Genomic DNA, 20,799 nt, shown 5'->3' on the forward strand with positions numbered 1-20,799 from the left:
CTTCCATGGCCAACAGCCTACAGAAGGGCAGTGGTGGACCAGTGCGCCTTTCTGTGGGCTCCTTGCACCTCAGTATTGCCGAGAACATACTCCAGGTGAACCCTTTGGCAAAGTGGGTAGAAAATGAAGGAAACCCCCGATGGGAATTGGAAAATATAGGGAGGGTGAGTGTACCTCTTTGTTCTGTCTGACCTTGATTAACTCACTGTACACATACAGCGCATGTGGGTCCATGCTGGGAAAGTCAGGCTCCATCTCTGTATTGATTCTGCTCAGCAGGCCAATGAGCCAGGCACCATGAAATCAAGTTATGGGTTCAGGTTGAGTTAAGACTAGTTAGAAAAGGTGTTTTAGAAAGAAATGGCCTTTGCCTTGCTTTAAAGGGTTTGGAGAGATGTAATTGGTTGGCTAGAAAGTTAGAATTATTTAGAACAGTTTTGGTAGGGAAGATCAAAGGTGTGGGTTAGAAAGATTACAATAATTTCTCCCTATTCTGCAGATTGATAATATTATCCTGATGAAGGACTCGGGTACAGGCCACTCTAAAGGTTATGGTTTCATTACGGTGAGTCTCTAGTATGTAGCTTTTTAATTTTAGTTTGGGTTTGTTCACTTGTCTGATTTTGCTGCTTAGCTTCATCCTCCTCCTTTAAGAACTGCCCAAATGACTCCTAAAGCTTGGTGCCTGACGTTTGGACTAGCCTTCTGCCCCTTGAGATGAGTGCCTTGCTTGAGATTTGGGCTTTGCTCCTACACTCTTGTCAGTGGCCCTGGTACTGGGATGTCCAGGAGTTCAGCCAGCTTCCCTGGTGCTGTAACTTGTTTGGGGAATAATGATGAATCCAGGCTGCAGCTGAAAGGCTGGGGGCATGAGGGAAGTTAGGTATGGGCTCTTATAGACATGCTTTATAGAATTGGTATATTTTCGTGATGGGGTGGGAATGGAAGGTTGTGCTTTCCTCTGGTGCTACCCCATTTGAAGCAGTTTCCCTGTTGAGAAGTATCTTTATATTTAAATAACACTATAGGAGAATAGGGAGGCCACGTAAAAGTTGGCAAGTCTCACCTTTTCCTGACACTTCAAAAAAATTGTTTCTAGTTCTTATAACTGGTTCTTCCATTATCATGTGACTCCAGGCTGAGGACTAGCTGCCAGCCACAAAGTCTGATAGAGCTGCTATTTTTTGGGCTCAGTCCAGGGAGCATACACCCCCACAGTTGCCTGCAGGGCAAAGGGTCGGTAGGTTGTATTCTACCATGGGAATTGCTCACCTCAGAAGTATCCAGTAAAAGACAAGCCGCCTACACCACCTGCCTAGAAACTGTCAGTGCGGTGGGCCAGGCCCTCAGGCCGGTAACACTAAAGTAAACAAAGCGGGCAGTGGTGTTTATGGTGGCAGATACCTCTCTAGCTCCCTGCTGACTCAGACTCAGCAAGGCGCCTGTGGGGCCTTTTTGCCCTGTGTGGGATCCCTTTTAGGTCAATACCTTTGTCACTTAAACCAACAGACCAGAATCTCTTTCTGCCATGCTGCTGTGGTGCTGCTGATGAAGAGGACTAGAGAGCAGGGGCCCTCTGGCCATCAGGTCACTGAGTTAGCAGCTCTAATGTGGGGTAGGATTGGGGGTGCAGCCTTGCTCTCAGCACCAGATGGTGTTCCCTCCCAAGGCTAGGCTCTGCAGTTCCAGACTCCCAGTTCTTAACTGTGAAAACTGAAGCTTACTAATCCTGAGGGCTGAAGTAAAAGCCCAGGAGCCTTGGTTCTCAGGCTGTCTTTCTTCTGTTTTACATGTTCATTGGTGAAGCAGCCTGTCAGGCTAGGCATCCTATGATAAGAGACTTTTTGCATTGTTAGGTCCTTGGTGGAGTTGGAAGATAAAGTGATTACCATTGACTCAGTTGGAAAATGTCCTTTTCAAACAACCATTTTGGGGGTCTGGGGCTCTTAGGCCACATTCCCTGGGAGGGAAAATTTTGTGCTGTCATGAACATGAACTTTTCCTGGGGTAATAGGACTGGAGGTGTTAGTGGGACTTTAAAATGTATGTCTGTAGCCAGGAGGTGACTGATATGGCCTTGTACCTGGCAGGCCCTGAATAGGTCAATGGCTTTGAACTTGCTGGTTGACTTGGGAGAGCTGGCCATGTGACGGAGAGCTGGCCATGTGACTAAGTGACTGGGTGATGGCACAAACATCACTTTTCCTGATGGGGACCAGGAGCTGGATCTGAGTTCAGCCAGTGGACGTTTGCATCTCATGGCCAATTTGTCAGAAGGTAGAGTTTCCCTGCAGAGCAAAGAAGAGAGGGTTAAATTTTAAATTTTAAATCGGGTTGGGACCTAACCCCACCTTTGCTTTCCCCTTTAGGTTCTGGAATCCAGCTACCAACCACAGCAGCTGCTGCTGCAGCCCAAGCTGCTGCTTTACAACTGAATGAGGCAGTTCCCCTGGGGGCCCTGAACCCAGTGGCTCTGACTGGTGGATTTGGACTTGGGAAAGGGAGAGAATGGTCGGGGTCTGGAAAGAAGGGATGCTGTGTGCTCACCAATTCACTCTGCCTCTCTGTCCCAGCTCTGAGTCTGGCCCTGAACCTTGCCCCCCAGGCAGTCACCTCTCAGTGCTTCCAGCTTTCCAGCCTCTTTACCCCCCAAACCATGGTGAGTCTCAGGACCTAGCTCATTTTAGTCTTTGGTTATTTTCTTTTCCTTTGGCTTCCCATTTACTTACCTCTTCTCCTTTCTACAGGTAAATCAGTGGCACCGTACACTGCTTCCCTGTGCTTCTAGGTCCTGCCCTTCTCTTTTCCTCATCTGCCCTCCCACAGCCCCTTCTCTACATTTTGTGGACCAAGCTATCCTGAGGGCATGGACATTGATTGACTCGGGGGGAAATCGGGGCCACCTTAGACACCAAGAAGAGCTCCTGCCTATGGCCCCGTTGGGAATGGATCCTGCTGAGCAACGCAACTAACACCTGCACTGAACACCTGTTTCTCCATATATGTAGTCTGCTGGGGTGACCTGCCAACCACCTCTCAGTGATCCCTTGATTCCTCCCCCATTGGGAAGGCCATAGGGCGTTAACTGAAGGCACTAACTGCTCTCCTTTTCCTATACCTTTACAATCTGTTGAGGAAAACCCTTAAGACCTCTAGTCCAAGAGGACTTTGGGATTTGGGGGGTGAACCTTGAAGGTGCTGGCTTGCTGCTGCCAGGGCACTGGAAGATAGCATGGACTTGTGTGTTGTGAGGCCTGTCTTAGACCTAAGCCTACCTTAGAACTACTGCTATGGGCTCAGCATCTTTTTGGGAATGATTTATCCTGCCAGGCATTTTGGATGTCATAGGGGGATTCAGGAATTTTGTGAAAGGTGGAGTACCTTTCCATTATCTGCCCTCTTTTTTGTATAGTTGTCCTTCCTCCCAGGTCCTTCCTTTGGCCCAGTGTAGGAGGGTGGAGGAGAGGCTGCTACTCTGCTACTTCCCATGTGCCTCTACCATGGGCTCAGCCCCAGCTGTTAAAGCTGCTCCTGTCCCCTACCTGGGCACGTGTGAGCCTTTCTCACTGGATTTTATACCCTTGTGTCTGTGTATGTAAATGTGTATGTGTGTATACACATACACACATAGGCATTATGTATTTGTGTATATATACATACATATATGTATGTACGTATATATAAACTGTATGAAAGGCAAGCCCCACTTTGTGGCTGCTGCCCACATGTGTGTCAGTTACTTGCTGTGTCTGTCACCTTCTCATGAGCCAAAATCATGAATAGTTCTTCTAGGGATATAAAACATTTGTAATGCCATTGCATTTTATTTCAATTCTGTTTCATTTAGCCTTTAGGAAGAAAAATGGACAGACCTCTCAGCTCCCATCTGGGTCTGCATTCCATGGTCTCGTCCTCCATCTGTCTACATAACCTCCAAACCTTTGTGCCCACTGGACAAGCCTCCAGCCTCATTGTGCCTAAGGACAGCTCTTGTCTTTCCACCAGATGGCAGTGTGACAGTAGCACATTCTGCACCTTCCTCCAGGGGTGTTTGATTATCTTGAGGAGCTTAAGTACCAGTGAAGCCCCTAAACTCACCATTCACCACTGGCCTCCATACCCACCTTTGGCCCTCTGTATAGTAGAAATCCCAGTCCAATATCCAAAGGGGTCTGGGCACCACATGGCAGGACTGCCCAGGCCTTAAGTCCGCTATTGTCTCAGTATCTCCCAACCCTTGCATTCCCTATAGCTCTGCCTGCGCCAACACAGGTCTGAATTCTCAGGGAGCTCAGCCTTTCAGGAATGGCCCTGCCAAAGCAGATACACACCTTCCTTTTCCTGTCTTGTAGGACTTAAAGCAAGAGGCTGGCCAGAGCCTGGCTCACCAGCTAGGGACCAACCAAGAGGAGGTCTGAGGTTCAGGGGCAAGGCTCTCTGGGGCTCCTCCATTCTTTCCTGGTGTCTATGGCAACCGAATGTTAAGAATTTATTGTCATGCTAAAAATACGGTAATTGCTGCTAGGTTTTAATTTGTCAGCTCTCAGACTTCGAAGCAGAGTGATGTTTTTGGTAATGTTAGCTTACAGGGTGGCTTTTAACACTGAAGTATTAAGTAGTTGCAGCCTGCTTGTGGCATACAAGGCCTTAGGGACCCAGGGCTAGCTCTTGTCTTCCTGGCTGCTGAAGTCTCAATTGCTGTTCACCCCCACCCCTTCCCTATCCAGTTTGCTCTCTGGCCCTGGGGGAAGGGATGGTGGCGGCATTATTTTAAGGTAGGAGCAGCTGGCTATGGCCCAATCTCTCTATGGTTATTGATTTGGCTGCTGATGGATCCTGCGAAGCAAAGTTCGGATGTGTGTGTGAGGCAGCGTATAAGGCTCTGGACCAGGCCTTCTCTTGGCAATCTTGAATTCCTCCAACTGTAAATACCCATAGGCCTTGCCTACCTGCCTCAGCTGGGTCCCCCTCTCTGCTTGGTTTCCTTATGTTCCCATCCCTACCTACTTTGGTTTTCCTGTACTTTGGTTCCTCCTACCTCAGTTCTTGCATTGTTCTTAGTTCCTTGTACAGCTTGTCTAGGGAAGAGACTGGTGGAAATGAGGAAACATCTAAAGCAGCAACTGTAGTCTTAACCCATGTAAGGTGACAGCATCTAGTAAGTGACAGCTGGTGTCATTGCATATGACTCAGCACCTTTTTGTTACTCATCTCTCTTTTGGGGGTGGTTGGAGTGGAGAGAAGGGGGGCCATAAACAAGCTGTGGGCTCAGGCTAAGGTAGAAGAAACCTCCCTCAATTTCTGCCTGAGCCTGGTGGTAGAAGTAAGTGACCCAGATCCTTTCCCAGCATGGTTAGAATTTCCCCACCAGTCCTCAGTTCTAAATGGGATTTTCACCTGACTTTGGCTTATAACCTGTGCTTCTGTCATCCCTAAGGCAGTGGCATTTCCTCCCTGTTCTTTAAACTGCTGTTCTTGAGTTTGGGATTTGTTCGGCTTGCTTTCTTCTTAGGTGCCAACAACCCCCAGATGTGAGCTACCAGTGGAAGCAGGGGTTTGACCTATCTATGCACCTTTGTTGGCACTTAGGATGGAGGAAAAGGAGTTAAAAACTTGGAGTGAAATCTTGTCACAGCCCCTCCTTTCTCTAAGGGAAGGGTCTGGTGAGAACTGGGAAGCAATTCTTGGGCAGTAAGAAGCAGCTATCCTGCCTCTAACCAGTGAGGTGGAAGGTGGTGGAGTAATGATAATTGTTGCATTCCACAGGATTTGGTGTGGGGTAGGCCCTGCTTTAATCACTGCATATGTCTTGAATTATGTATTCCTCACGAGGATCCTCCAGGGTAGAAGCTTTTGTATACTTTGTAAATGAGGAAACTGATAGCCAAAGAGGTTAAAATAAATTGCCCCACAATTATAATCAGCAGGTTTGAGATTCCAATCCAGGCAGTCTGGCTTTATATGCCTTGATATTAATCTTAACCCACCTTTCAGCACTAAGAAAAGCTAAGGCCTTGGAGTCACGGGGAAGTATAACTTTCTCTCTATACCCAGAATTTTCAGTATATCCTGAATTTTTCCACTTCCTTGTCTTCTCATCTTGTTCTCTCTTCCCACAGGTTCTGGTCAAAGTCCTGTCCTTTAAGACTCTGAAGCTTTCCTCGTTGGAGTTGATTTCTCTTTTCAGTATTCTTTGTCCTATTAGAGGTCTTATTCTGTGTTTATTTACAGTTCTTTTTAAATTTTTCTAGGTGGTTATAGTCTGTATGAGGCCAGCCTTTTTCATTACTGCTTGCTTTGCACGTATTACATGTCTGTTGAGTTAATTCCTTCTCAGCTTAGAGCCAGGCTTCTGAAGGCCATCCATTCTAGCCTGCTTTCTCTAGCAGCCTCAGCCATTCCTTCCTCACCTCTCCAAAAGAGGAGGTAGCTTCACTCTTTCAGGTGTTACCATGGTAGTCCCTGATTCTCTTTTTAAAGTGCTGCTTACCAGAGACATGTTTCTATGGCAACCAGGTGAAGTCAGTAGTCATGAGCTGGATGCAGGAAAGGAATTTGGGTATGAGAAACCGTGCAGCTCAATCTTCTGGCTTCAAGTATCCCTTCTCCTTTGTGACTTATGCACTTCATATCCAGAACTCATTTGCTCTCAGTGTGCTCTTGGTTGAGAGAGCTCTGTGAGAGATGAAGCAGACCAACCAACTTAACTCACGTGGAAGTGGAGGCAAGGAAGGACCTGAATAAAGATCACTTTTAAAAGTTGGATGAGTTCTCTTAGCTGTCCCAGGTGATCTGCTCTCAAGAGCCTGTAAGAATTGGCTGCAATTACAAGAGAGCCATTAAGCAGTTATTTTTTTTATTTTTTATTTTTATTTTTTTTTGTGTGTGTGTGTGTGCGCGTGTGTGTGTGCGTGTGTGTGTGTGTGTGTGTTTTAAGCAGTTATTTTTGAGGGCAATGGGAAGATGGGTGAGGTACCTGAAGACTGGAAAGGGGCTGGTCAGTGCTGGTTTGCAGAAAGCGAAGACAATGACCTTGGAAATAAGAGATTTGTCAAACTCTTGCCAGTGTTCTGCAAAGGAAGAGAGCTTCAGTCAGCTTTCAAGAATCATGAAGCTGACTTGTTCAGAATGAATGGTACTGAGAATTAGCCTCCTCCTGGGCTTTCTCGAACTTCTGGGCCTAGGGGGACCTCCATGCTGTAGCAGAATAGTCAGGCTCTGGAGCAACACTGCATGGTTCAGAGCTTCTGTTACAAACTAGCTGAGTAAGCTTGACTGGTACTTTACTTCTCTAATGCTGACTCCTCATCTATAAGAAGAAAATAATAGTACCTATCTCAGGGATGTGAGGATTAAATGAGATGTATAGAGGGCTTAGAACTTGTTAACTTGTCATTCATTACTAGTGCTGTCGTTATTCCCATCTCTGGATGCCAACACACTTGCCTTTCTATCTGACCCCATTCTCCTCACCAGCTTTAGAGAATATTCAAGATTTAAACGGGGGAGCGAGGGCCCGGCAATGGTGAAAATAAGCCTTAAGTGTTCTGGGCAAAAGTCCCAGGCTTATGAAATCCTGGGTCACATACAGCCAGCCTCCCTTTCAGGAAAACACATCCCACTGGCTCCAGCTCTTTCTGGGCCTGACACTCTGTATAATCGCATTACAATTAGTTGGCTTTGAAAAGTCAGGGTGAGCCCCCCAGATACCTTCAGGGTACCTAGAGCCCTTTGCTTTGGCTAGTGAAAAATCCCAGAGCATTCCGTTAGAGCTCTTTGCTTAGTGCCCCTCCTAATCTCCCTGAGCATTCCTATGGCACCTGCCATTGTTGGGCTCCAGGGCCTAGCCCTACTCTGGCAATTTTCTTTCAGAATAAGTAAATCAGCACAGGTCTTTTCCCTACAGGCAAGTTATAATTTGAACAAAAAACAGAAAACTGCAGTATAATGTCACCACTTAGGCTTTAGTTGCCAAATATTCTTCCCAACCTTTCCCAAAACAACAAATCCAATAATGGGTTACCTGTGAATAGTATGGGAGGCATGTTGGACCTTTGGAATCACAACTGTGATTTGTACCTTCAGAGTGGTGCTGTGCTTTGAGAAGTTAGCAGACTGCCTGGGTGCCTGAACAAGGGACCAAGACACAGGTTGCAAAAGACATTATTTCCACTGGTCATTTGTTTGTATAATGCTTGACAAAGCATGAAGACGTTTGCATTTTTACTTAGTCCTCATGACTGTCCTCAAGAAAGGTAGTATTATCTTCATTTTATAGTTGGGAGAGCTGATGTTCAGAAAGGCAGAGACGTTGAGGAACTTTCTGCATAGACCTCCATTCAGGAAACAGTGGGCCTGTGTGCTAACTAAAATGCTTGCAAGGCCCCACTGAATTTGTATTCACATCTCAAGTTTATAAGGCTGCCAAGCTATGGAGGCATGACCTCAAGATTCAAATAGATGGAAAGGGACCTTGAGCATATATCCATCAAAGAGCACCGAGATGGTAAAGGACTAAACCAGGATGCTCCTGCCTGATTTTGGTGTCCCTTGACAACTTGACTGTACCATCCACCCACATTTTGCTGCTTTTCATACTGAAGGGACCTTACCTCCTGTGGTGGGCTGCCCTCCCATTTCTCCTATGCATTTGCTCATGTAGTTTCAGCACAAGGAGCTTTTTTCTTCTTCCACCTATCTGCAGCCCTCATATATTCTTCAGGGTGCAGTTCCTAAAGGATGCCTTCCAAATTTTCTGTTTCTTCAGAATCTGTAGAGCCCATAATGCAGCCCCCAGTTAGCTGGAATGTGTGATTCGCTACGGTTTTGGCCTTGGCAGTGCTCTCTGGTACCACCTGGAGCTGTCTCTCCAGCTCAACTCTTAAGTTCCTTGAGGGCAGGGATAATGTCTGTCTGTGTTTCTCTTCCCCACATGGGCCAAGACAGTGATTGGCATAGGGCAGTATTTGAGGGAAACAACAGCCATTTGTGGATGAAAAATAAAAATGCCCAGGAAAATTTTACTTAAGCCTTACATGGTTTGGAACTATGTTAGATTAATAAAAAGATGAATGTATGGGAGGACTTTCTGAGCATTTTGAGGGTTTAACCCAGAAGTCTAGTGAAGTACCCTTCCATGACTCTGGCAGCTTTTTAGAAGAGAAGAGCCCCTGGTACAGCCTCTAGAGAAGGTTAGATGCATCTGGGCATAAAGACCCAACTGTAATCAAGAGGCTCAGAGCAGAGGTCAAGACACAGGACTGGCCTCACCTCTGGCCTCTCAGGGGAGAGCACACACCAGTCTATGCTCTCAGCCAGTGAGGAGGTCTTGTGGGCCAGAGGGAGTAGGGGTAGTAGGGGCGGGGCTGGTAAGGGAGCACAGACAGATTCCAAAACAAAATTGTAGCGGTTAAGAGGAGCACATGGACAGAGTAGATCTTAACCCAGCCCTGGCAGCTCAGGGCCCTTTGCCACCAGCCCAGATCCATCAGCCTGGCCCAGCTTTGCCTTGATTGAGGGAAGGGGCAGAATGGCCAGGTTCTAAAAAAAAAAAAAAAAAAAAAGAATGGCCAGGTTCTCAGAGAAGACCCTTCCCCCTCCAGTCCAGCGGGGAGCATGCCTTCAGCTTCAGTCTGTTCTGAGCTCTTCCCTGTAGGCGTCTGGAGGGAACACACAGATGGGTTGGGCTGATGGGTGTGGCTGATTTGGGAGAGGGAGGCTCATGGTGTGTGGCTCCCCTCATGGGGGAGGTCCTACCATCCTCCTCCTCAGTATGTATATTTTAAGCTTCTGCCACATGAAAAGGCACTTGGCCTTCTTGTTCCTCATCCTCCTTTCTTGCCACATTTGACAGTGGTGGTGGTCTTCCTCTACAAAAACCCTCTTATCTTGGCAGTAGCCACTATAGGCTCATTCCCAGTTCTTCCATTGCCTTTGTGGTGGCTGCATCTCCACCTTCTTCACCTGCCTATCCCCAGAACTCTCATTTTGGTCCCTCTTCTTTCTCTGAAATGCCAACGCTTTAAGTTACTTAGTTTTTGAACAGGTAAAATATGCCATACTTTAAAAGGTACAAAAATGGCATACAATGAAAAGTAAACCTACACCTACCCTCCACCCACCCAGTTCCCTTCCTAGCAGCAATCAGTTCTATCCTGGTTGGTAATTTGTTGGGTCACAGACCCCTTTGGAAATCTGATGAGATCTGTGAACCCTACTCTCAGACAAATGCAGAAACACATCTGGTTGTACCATTTCACAAGAATCACAGATCTCTGAAACCCATGTGTGGTTTGTGGCAAGCATCCCAACCTATATTGTGCCTTTTCCCTTAGTAGTACCCTTAGTATAATTTGTGGGTCCCTGTACTAAATGAAAATGCAGGGCTCCTTGTTTGAAAAGTGTCAGGACATCAGCAGCACGTTAAATAGCATGCACTGCGTCTCATCCTCTGGCCCTTCTACTACCATCTGTGTGATCATTATTTTCTGTCTGTGTCTCTTGCCCTAACTTGTTCTAAATTCCAAACCCAGCTGTTCAGGGAGCTACTGTAAATCTCCATAGGATGTTTTAGTTGCTCAAATTCAGAGTCTCTAAAATGGAGCAATTTACCCCCTAGGTCCTCTGCATTCTAAGTCCTAGTTCTTTGCTATCATCCTACCACTTGCAACTTCTCCCTCTCTTTATACGCAGCCCCTAGTTGCCACTGGTTCTGACTGTCAAGCCCATGCTGTCTCTCCTCTCCCACTGTGGTCTCCCTCAGGATGGTCCTTCATTACCCTCCATATTCATTATTGTGACTGACCCTAAAGTGGGCTCCTCAGGCCTTCTCTGGGTTGCTCCGATCCATGTGCACTGCTCCCAGCCTCCTCTTCCCAAAGAACCATCCTGATCATGTCACTTCCACACTCAAAGACTTTCAGTGACTCTCACTGCCTACAGTTGGGCACAAACTCCTTTGCCTGGCATTTAAGGTCCTTTGCAGTTTGGTTCCAAACCTCCTTTTCCATGCTTCTCTCCTACCCCTCCTCTTCATGTCCCTGAGGTTTCAACCCAACTGTAGAACCATCTGGTACCTCAACGGGCCCAGGGTGTTTTCCTGCATTTTACAGTTTGAACTGCCTCTGTTCATGGCCCCCAGAGTTTAGAGCTGGCTTATTCCAACATAGCCATGTAATTTTTCTAACCCACTCACTACAACCACTGCCCATGGTCCTGCCATTGTATCCCTTGCATTCTGTCCTCTTCCTCTTCTCTCCATCCTTACTAGAGGGAAACCTCACATGCAAAGCTGGATAAAATCGCCATTAAGTATCAAGCAGACATGAGTGGAATCCCAGCCCTGTTCCTTATTGACCTCAGGAAAGTTTACTTAAATGCTCTGTTTCTTCCACAGTAAAAGAGGTGGTAACACCTTATATAGTCAATTAAAGAATTAACAGATAAAGTGAATAAAGTCTTAAGGATAATGTCATTATTCATATTATCCTAACTACCTGCTAGGCTGGCCCCCTTGACTCCTCCCTAACTGCTAAGTACTTGGGAGACATTCTCATCCCTCTTTGTCAGGTTCTGGGAACCTGGGTGGGGTAGAGCAATGGCCTGGCCCTCAGGTACTCAGATAGCTGTATTATATGTCTAGGGGTGAGTGAGCTGCTTTCTCTGCTCCCTTTGCTCAGGCAGCAGCAGGCGTGGGCGTCCCCAGGGGAGGCAGTGACAGCTTCAGTTCTCACACAGGCTTCGCAAGTGACAGTTGGGGTGATGGGGCCCTTCCAGGGGAGGTGCAGGCCAACCATCATGCCCCAGCTGATGGGCCTTCCTGGTGGATGTGGGCCCCACTTTAAACCAGCTCAGGTCATAGCTGAGTGTAGCTCTGGGCCCTGAATGTAGCCTCTGGCCTGCTCCTTGCAGGACAAGTGTGATAAGGAAATGGAGCCTAGAGTCTGTGGACTTGGTCTCACTGTGTCACCAAGTCACTAAATTACTTCTAGCAGGTCCCTGCTCCCCTCCAGGCCCATTTTCTCATCCTCAAAAGGATGACCTTGGATCCAATTACCTTTAAGGGCCTGTGGCCCCTTGTCATGGACCACCCCAGGACTAAGCTAGTTCCAGAGCCTCCCTAGAGATTTAGGTTCCTTGCACCCCTGGGCCTGAGTTTTTTTGTCTGTAATAGTTTTTGTATCTTCATCCATCCTGTCCCTGGGGCTTTCAGAAAGAGTCAAAATGAGCAAGTAGAAAAATTCTTTATTGCAAAGGGAAGGGTGGCCCCTTTGGTGCCTCCCGGGCCCTGGTCAAAGGGGCATTGCCACCACTCAGCTCTTCACAATGGCATCTGAAGGCAGAAGTCTGTCCACACCGTAACTTTAATAACCTTAAAAGGGAAGTGCCCTGGTGAAATGGTAAATCACAGAATCAATTTTGAAAAACAGCGCTTTCAGGCCCTTGCCTTTAAGAACTTACCGGCAAAGTGGACAGGTGCAGCAGATAAGAGCCAGAACCTTTTAGGAAGTCTCAAAGAAGCATCTCCGTGTCTTTAAAAGGTGAGGCATATTCGCAAAGAATATAAAGGTGGAAAACTGTACAGGTGTCTACAAAGCACTTTGCCAGTTGTCGCTTTTAGGATCTCTTTACAGGAGAAGTGGTCAAAAGTGAATTTATAAAAAGCAATACCTTGCAGAGCTATTTCCCTTCCGACCCGCAGGAACTGCCCCGCCCGCAGGTCTGCGTCCGCCCCCCCCCCCCGCCCGCCGCCCCCCGCCCCCCGCCCCCCGCCGCCTCCTAGGCGGGCTCCGGGGGCAGTAGGTGTCTCCGTGTGGGTGGGGACGGGGGCGGGGCGACGCCAGCCGGGTTCCGGGGCGTGGGGGGCCCGCCGGGGCCCTGCCCCCGAGGTCACACCGGGGCGTCCTGGAAGTTTTTGGTTTGGTTTCCTAGACTGTCTTCACAAAGGAAGCCGGACATGGGGCAGGAGGCGGGGCGAGGGGACGAGCCGAGGGCTCGGTGACCATGGCGACCCCCGGTGACCATGGAGACTGCGGCTCAGAGCACCGAGAGGTCGTGACACGACCTGGAACGCTGCTTGAAGAACTTGGCGTTGCGCGGCACCAAGTGGGCAAGGAAGCGCTTGGCCTTCTTGGTGAGGCTCTCGCGGCGCGCAGGCGGCGCGGGGCTCTGGGGATTACCCCACTCGTGCCGCGGACCTCCCGGACAGCCCCGGCCCCGCCGCAGCCGGATCTGGCGCACCGCGCCCTCGAAAAGCTCCCGCGTGTTGTGGTGTAGCGCGGCCGACGTCTCGATATGCTTGCAGCTCAGTGTCCCTGCCAGGTGGCGGCCCTCTGCAGGAAGAGAGCAGCTCAGGCGCCTGCCGGGCTGCACTGGGTCCGCGCAGGGGAAGGGTGGGCCGGGAGGTCCCGGGTCTGCCGTGGAAAGGGACTGGGGCAAGCAAATCTTGCAAACTTAGAGAACAAGGCAGGGGTCATTCGGTGGTGATGCGGGGCAGAAAAGGGCCATGGAGCACAGGGTAGGAGGAGGGAAGAGAAGAATTTTCCGGTTCTAGGTGTGGCCATTGATAGTCCTACCTTAGCCTAGGGCTAAATGCAATTGAGTTTGGGCACCCTTCTGAAGGTTAAAAGGCCTTTTGAAAAAGCGGTGACTCCTCTGAGATTGCAAGTATGGATGAGATTCAGGATACCCACCCTCCAGTGAGACCTCCCGGGAGCGGGCCAAGTCACTCTTGTTTCCAACGAGGATGACAGGCAGGTCGTGGTGGGGCCTCCCAGCCCGGAGCCGAAGTAGGGTCTCTGGAACTTTGAAGAAGCTTCGACGGTCGGTGACTGAGAAGACGATGAGAAAGGCATCCCCGGTCTGAAGGCAGTGGTCCCTCAGCAACCCCCCTGCATCACCCTGCAGATGGGCAGAGAGTGGTGCAATGGCAGGGCTGGAGGCATGGGAGAACCTGTCCAGCACCTACATCTTAAGGATGAGGAATCAGGTTGTGAGGGAGAAGCCACCTGCTTAGGACAGCAGACCTAGTTAATGGCACAACTCCATACAAAGTGTGATTATGGAGGAGGGAGAAGTTTGTAATGTGAACCTGACAGGGGAGAATTGGGGACATAGGATTCTCGAGTAGGATCCTACTTTCCTCTGTTTAAATTCTTAATTTAAAAATGAATGCTATTCAAATGTATCTCTCTTCTCCACATAGTAACCATTTTTGTCCAAATATTCACAAGTCCTCACTATTTTTTCCTTCCCTGATATTCCAGAGCCCTGAGCTCTTATCCTATCAGCTCATACTTTTCCAGGCTGAAAAATACATAGATGGGGTAAATTTCAGGGTGTTCACCCTGGCTTGCAGCTGCAGGGTTTGTCAAATTTAGATCTTAGTTTTCCTCTGGGTCAGAAGATCCTAGAAAGACAGCAACTCTCAGTTCCCTCCTGTGCACAATGGTATGGACCTTTGGTCTCTGAAATGATCCCTAGGGAAGGTCAGGTTCCAGTACCTGCTGCAACCAGGGCTGCAGTGCCACCAGCCTCCAGCCAGACTCTGCCCCTCCCCAGCTCTCCCAGGTTCATCACCTGCTTGCAGCCACATCTTAGTTCTCACCTGTTCCCAGATGTCATAAACAACTAGAGTCACTTCCTCCTTATCCACCATGATGCGTCTCTCATAGGTGTCCTCTGTTGGGAAATAAGGACAGGGAATATGGAGCCTGTTAGGATGCTCCCTAATACTGTGAGACCTGGTAATCAGAGATGCCTCAGATCCCAGCATCAGGGAACACCCTCCAGGGAGGTTGCCACAGAAAGCACTGGAGCACCTTTTAGGTTCTGGCCTCTGGGGGCTGCTCATGCCTTGAGCTCTACCATCCCTGACTAGGGCTCCAGAGGTGCCCTCAAGATTTGCAGGGCTCCCCCCAAATACCTGGGTTCTCCGGCTCATGGGCACTGTCTCCCTGAAGACTGCCGAAGGTGCCTGCTAGGGTGCTCTTGCCCACACCGCTCTCCCCCACCAGCATGACCTTGAAGATGCCATCCTTTTGGGTGGGGGCTGCCTCCCCCGAGCCCAAGGAGTCAGAGGAGCCAGAGGATGAGGCTTGAGGTGGCCAGTCAAGTTCATCTACAGCCTGGGCCCGCCGCAGCTGGTGCTTGTAGGGGACAGGCATACTGCCTCTTCTTCTGGGGGCTCCTGGGGCAGGGGGTGGCCCACCCCGTTCCAACCCTGCCAGCAGTTTCTCTGGCTTCAGCAGTGTGGCATCTGCTTCTGGGAGTCAAAGAGAAGGAAGCTATGAGTGGAATATGCCTAGCCATCTGCAGAGGGCTCAGTCCTGGCTGTTCAGGCTTCAGAAGCCCAGTCTATGACCATGACCCAGAGGAGCTGAGAATCATTGGTTTTACACTGAGCTCCCCTTGAAGCCTTAACTGGTGGGATGCCAATGAGCTCACCTGAAGGCTTGCCAATGTGGTTCCAGCCATAACCTGTTCAAAACATGCCCTGTGCAGGCGTGGTACCTGTGCACAGGCTCACACACCCACTCACATTTCACACTGATACACAGGCACACCCCCAGACTAGGCCTCTGGCCCTGGGGTCTGCCCCTCCTTTCACCAAGAGGCCCTGTTCCCTGCTGCTTTGTGCCCTGGTAATCCCCGTACTGGGAGGGGCCTGGGCACTGAGAAACTGAAGCTGCTGCCCAGGTTCTGGGGGCTGGGTACTAGTAGAGTCAAAAACTTTGTGGGGATCCTGTCCCCAGAGAAGGGCCTTTGCTCTGAGAGAGGTGTGTATGGGGTCTTCATAGATGTGTGAGGGGCTGCCTCTTCCTGTAGCCCTGTAGGTGAGCATTCCCCAGTGCACAGCTGTATGAGATTCCAGAATGCCTGACTGTCCCTGGGAGTCCCAGAGAATATTGTGTTCTGGTTAGGCAGAGGAAGAGAAGGAGAGAGCCGAGCAGGGAGCACGAGAGGGAGGGTAACAATGCTTGGGTCAGGGTTAAGTGGAGGAGGAATGACAGATACAACAAAGGGGGATGGAGAGAGGCTGCAAATAGCCCAGGATCAATACTTGGCTGGCAGCCAGGGCCTCCAGGAGCCAGAGAAACCCTTAACACTGGTCCCCAGAGTAGCCCCTGGCTTGTGATTTACAGGCTCTGGCTGCCCCTTCCCTTTCCTCCTTCCCTCCTGTCTGTCTCAGCTTCTTGGGAATGAGGCTGACCTAGGGGCTAAGCACCAGTTTGCCCAGCAGAGCCCTGGAAGTGATGGGGGAGGGGTGTTCAGGCAGTAAGACCATCCCCCCAAGCCAGGCCCCCAGCCCAGCCCCACTCCTACTGTGAGCCAGAGGCTTCCCTACTTCCAGAGACACTCTTCCCGTCTTGCTTTTTGGGTTTGAGCTCCTTCAACCCCTAGTTCTGATCTCCCCACTAAAGCTGAAGCTTCCACCCCCATGGTTTCAGCCAGAACCTGCTCAACTCAGTCCTCACCTGGTGTGGGTGTCCCTGGAGGGCAGGCCTGATGGCTGCCAGCGGGGCAGAGCGCTGTGGTTTCTGTGTCTCTGTCCATGTCAGTGTCGAGGTCCATGTGCATCAGTATGCGTGTGCGTGTGCAGCCGGGAGGCTAGCAGCACCCGCTCCCTCACTCAGCATCACTGTCAGCTTTTCTCTTTAAATACCACCCTCTCGTGCTCTCCCCCCAGACACCTGGAGAAATTGTCCCGCCCCTAATGAAGTCACACATGCTAATGAGGAGTGATGTCAGCGGGATTCCCTCCTTTTTGCCCCCCCTTCCTTTGCTTAGCTTCCCTTCGGGAGCACAGAGACTGCTGATTGTGGTTAGGAACGGAACAAAGTCAGAGGGGTAGAAGAGATAGGGGTTCAAATAAGTGTGGCAAGGGATCAGTGGGTAAGAGAGCTGAGGATGGCAGGAGGAAAGGACGCAGGAACTGGGAGGTCTTTCTCCAGGAGCCAGAACTATGCATCATTTGTTTCTGTATTCTCAGCTCCTACCCCAGTGTACAGCCCAGAGTTGTTGTTCACTGGCTAAATAGAGGAGGTTGAGGCAGAAACCAATAGAGATGCAGGGACAGGGGACAACCACCCTGTCACCAAATTTCCCTGCCTCTCTCCTTCCCCATTCCACTCATTCTGGGCCAAGAACCACAGAAATACTCATTTCCCAGCATGACCACTAGGCAGATGGGGGTTTTGAGGAAGGAGAAATGGCTACCTTGTTTGTGCAGCTCCAATTGGTTGCTAGGTTCAGGTTGTTGCTAACCATGGCCCAGTCCATTTCCCCTACCCCATGCATTGTCACCTTTCCTTTGTTCCCTCTTCACCAGGCCCACCAACTAGTGTTTATCAGAGAAGGAAAAAAGGGAGAGATGAGAGCTAGCCTTCTAGGAAAAGTTCCCAGTCCCAAGTTGGGGGTGAGGAGTGGCAGCCCCCTCCCAAGCTCTCTGGGGCCACAGCCAGGACTGCAGACCACACAGGGTGCACACACAACCATGTCTGCCTCTTTGTGGGAAGCCAGGGTGTCATGTCCCCTTTACTGTGTTCCCTTCAGGTTCCCACACTCGTCTTCCTTCCTGCCACCCTCAAGCACCCAAGGAAATTCTGATTTCCTAGCCCCTTCTCTCCTCCTTTTTTGTCAGGCACTGTGCTGGGAACCTTCCTGTATCACCTCCTTTCATTCTCATGACCCTAAGGTGCAGAATGGAGGGTGGGAAGCCTGGGCCCAGATCAATCCCCACCCAGATCTTTCCAATGCCAAAGACTGTTTTTCATCTTTACATTATTGCTGCCTTGTCTATTATTGGGAACAGTCTATTATACAATCTTCAGTGGACTTTTTCAATCAAAGAGGCAGATAATAATCTTAGGACTAATGTGCAGTGACATTTCACTTATTTGGAGGTCAACTACAGGGCACATCGTGGGGTTAATGGGGCACAAGAGACTCCTGAGCAGCTGTGATACTCATATGCATTACTCACTGGATAGGCTCTCTTGTCCTCAATCATGGCCCACTTGTCCTTAATTTATTTACAGTAAGTTCATGTATGTTCCTGTCCTCATACAGAGTAGAAGCACATCTAGAGCAAGTGTCCCCTGATGTCTGCTAGCAAGGCAAGCAACACCACAATTTTTTAATAGTTGCAAGCATTTTAAAAGTGGTCTAGGGTCATTTGGCAACAAGATAGCTAGCTTCCCTGATACTGTTACAGCTTCTGACACCACTGCTACAGAGAAGCCATTGGGTTCTAGGAATGATCCTCAGCTATACAGAAATATTTATTTTTCAGCTGTACTGAAGATGAGTGTAATGTCTGGAATCACTTATTTGCAAAATGAGTTTTCAAAAAAGTTCTAAATTATGAAGGGGTGAACTTTATGTATCTGAAAAAACTCAAGTGGTTATTCAGTTCTATGATACCAGGTAAGAGTGGGTCAGGAGTGGCAGACCCCAGCAAGGATTCTTCACCATGTCCTCTGCTTGTCCTCAGGCTTGCCTGGCTTCCACCTTGCATCACCATCTCTCTAGTCCCACTACTAAGAGGCTACACATAGTAGCCCACACCCAGGAATGGGAGGTCCTGATGAATAGTGGACAAGGGTGAGATTTGGAGCCGGACATATGCAGTTTTAAATCTGCCTCTCAGTAGAGACTGGGCCTCTGAAGCTGCTCCTGACCCTTCAATTGGGGTTATGATGCCTATGACTCAGCCATATGAAAAAGTTACCTACATATGGAAAAAGATCTGGCACTCAGCAGGTTGCCCAACTATTTGGGGTTCTCACAGCCTCAGACTATGAGACTAGGGGTCCCTCTCTCTTCCCAGTGGGCCTAGAGCTTGGTTCAGGCTGATTCTGCTCCCTCAGGACCGAATTCTAGTATCTGCTGTTACCTCAGATTCCTAGCCTGATCCCCATCTCATGCTGAGATCACCTCCCTCCTCCCCACTGAAAGCCTTGATACTGATACTGGGCACCTTGGATTGTAGTGTCTCTTGAGAGGATCTGAAATCGCCTCATTTCTTTTTCTTTAGACCTTGGTGAAAATAAACTTGGGTGATGCTCCTCAAAGCCCCATCTCTTCTGGGTAGGACCCTCTGTCTTAGTTTCTCCATTCTGCCTCTACAAGACCACTCCTCTTTCCCCACCAACCTGGGGCTTCATTGATAAAAACAGTGTTACCCTTTGCACATCCTGGAGCACACACTGAGCACCTAGAGAGCCTTCTTTCAAGCCTACAAATCTATACACCCAGGCCTTCCCAGTCAATCTATATGCCCAGTCCTACCCTCAAGTCCTCCCTTCAGGTGTCTGAAGCATTCCACCAGGAGCATTCTTCTACCTTAAATCTTTGTCCACTTTCAAATTATAAATATCCCAGGCAATAAAAGGCCTGGAGCAGGACGGCGAATGAGGCTATAAGACTGAAGGTTTTTGTGTGGCTATGGGGGAAGAGAGAAGCAAGGTAGAGGACAGAGATCAGGTGATAGAGAGGCATAGGAGGGGGAAGCAACAGTCGTGTTTCACTGTTTTCACTGGGCCTGGCGCTAGTGGGACCCAGGGATTGTCTACCCTTGGGAGGACCCAACAGGAAACCAGTAAGCAAGGATAGGATCTCTGGAAGTCCCCTCCCTAATCTCTGGAGAGGGTCTGCAGTGAAAGCTTGAGACTTTTCTGAGCCAAGATACCAGGGGCCCAGGACTGTACCACATCCCCTCTGCCACTTTAGTAGGCTCTCGCCTGCTGGGATGGACCCATTATGCAGTTAGTGCTGGGAGTAAGGAGGCCGACAGGGTGTCATCAACAGGCCCCTCCACCAGACGGTTGTGGATAGACCAGGCCAGGAAAAAAGAGTAAGAGTGGGCCTAAGGGGAGCCCATTTCCTGCCTCTGTTAGGGAATGCCTCAGCTCTGCTCCTGGGATATCACCCCCACCCCCACAGGCTCCTTTTGTATCCCTTGTCCCATCTGCAAACTCTGGGACAGCTTCTGTCACCTTGCTTACTAGAAGCCAGGTCCCAACATTTCTTAAACCATTCCCTCTTCCACCACCCTCTCCAACTCTTCAGTTCTGGCCACTGCTTATGCTCCTGCCTTTTCTCAGGAGATGCAGGGCCCAGCCTACTGCCCCAGCCTTCATGTGGGCTTAAGTTTGCTTATCCTGTGGACTCACCCTGGCTAGAATTCACAACTCTATTCCAACTACTGAAAGCATTCTTTAGAACCTAGTTTGGGCCCTCTTCCAGGAAGACCTCTTGGATTTGGCCAAGGTGATGCCAGCGTCTCCATACCCTGAATGTTAGTGATTTTTCCTTGACTCATCTTTGCCGGCTTTGAGGCATCCTGAGAGTTCATCTTTCTTGCTGAGGACAGACTGAGTGTGCCTGGTGGGGACAGAGGGTGGAGAGAGGAGTCATGCCTCCTGAGTTCCACTAGGGACAATCTGCTCCTGAGATCTGTGCTCTGGAATACTCTATAAATGGGAACCTTCCCAGCTATAGGGCCCAGCTGGCTTATCACACTTCCGGCCTGGCAGTAAGGAAACTCGGTGGTCACCCCTGGTGTCGATCACTGTAGAGCTGAGCTGAAGGTGGAGACGGTTTGTCCTTAGAGGTTCTAGAACTTTCTTACCTTCTGCGTGGTATACAAGTCAAGGGTGTGTGGTTAGAAGACTAATAGGAAGAGAGCAGGAGTGGAGAGCATAGTGAAGGCCTTCATAGAAGGGGTGAGGTGAGGTAAGCATAAACTGAGATGGGTAGAGAGGCAGGGCTCAGGCTCACAGCTCATTTACAAAAATC

The 20,799-nt window shown here is 49.5% G+C and overlaps 1 protein-coding gene across 5 annotated transcripts; it reads right to left on the reverse strand.

The window, feature by feature from the left end:
• Positions 1 to 12,223: 12,223 nt before the first annotated feature.
• REM2 (RRAD and GEM like GTPase 2) lies at positions 12,224 to 20,657 on the reverse strand. 5 transcript variants are annotated; one of them, XR_012120604.1, is made up of 6 exons: positions 16,476 to 20,657; positions 14,924 to 15,262; positions 14,606 to 14,679; positions 13,692 to 13,899; positions 12,460 to 13,331; positions 12,224 to 12,370 (listed from the first exon to the last, which is right to left on the reverse strand). XR_012120604.1 is itself a non-coding variant. In XM_017665173.3 (5 exons), exons 1-5 carry the CDS (start codon positions 20,354 to 20,356, stop codon positions 13,036 to 13,038), a joined length of 981 nt encoding a protein of 326 aa, XP_017520662.1. In that variant the 5' UTR covers positions 20,357 to 20,657; the 3' UTR covers positions 12,224 to 13,035. The 5 variants fall into 5 exon arrangements, 3 of the variants coding, with proteins under 3 accessions (XP_017520662.1, XP_073067631.1, XP_017520661.1); XR_012120605.1 differs by having other exon boundaries at positions 12,224 to 12,387; XM_017665173.3 differs by having other exon boundaries at positions 12,224 to 13,331; positions 20,293 to 20,657.
• Positions 20,658 to 20,799: the final 142 nt, after the last annotated feature.

Source organism: Manis javanica, chromosome 8 (assembly GCF_040802235.1).
Source record: "Manis javanica isolate MJ-LG chromosome 8, MJ_LKY, whole genome shotgun sequence".
In the NCBI taxonomy this organism is placed as follows: domain Eukaryota; kingdom Metazoa; phylum Chordata; class Mammalia; order Pholidota; family Manidae; genus Manis; species Manis javanica.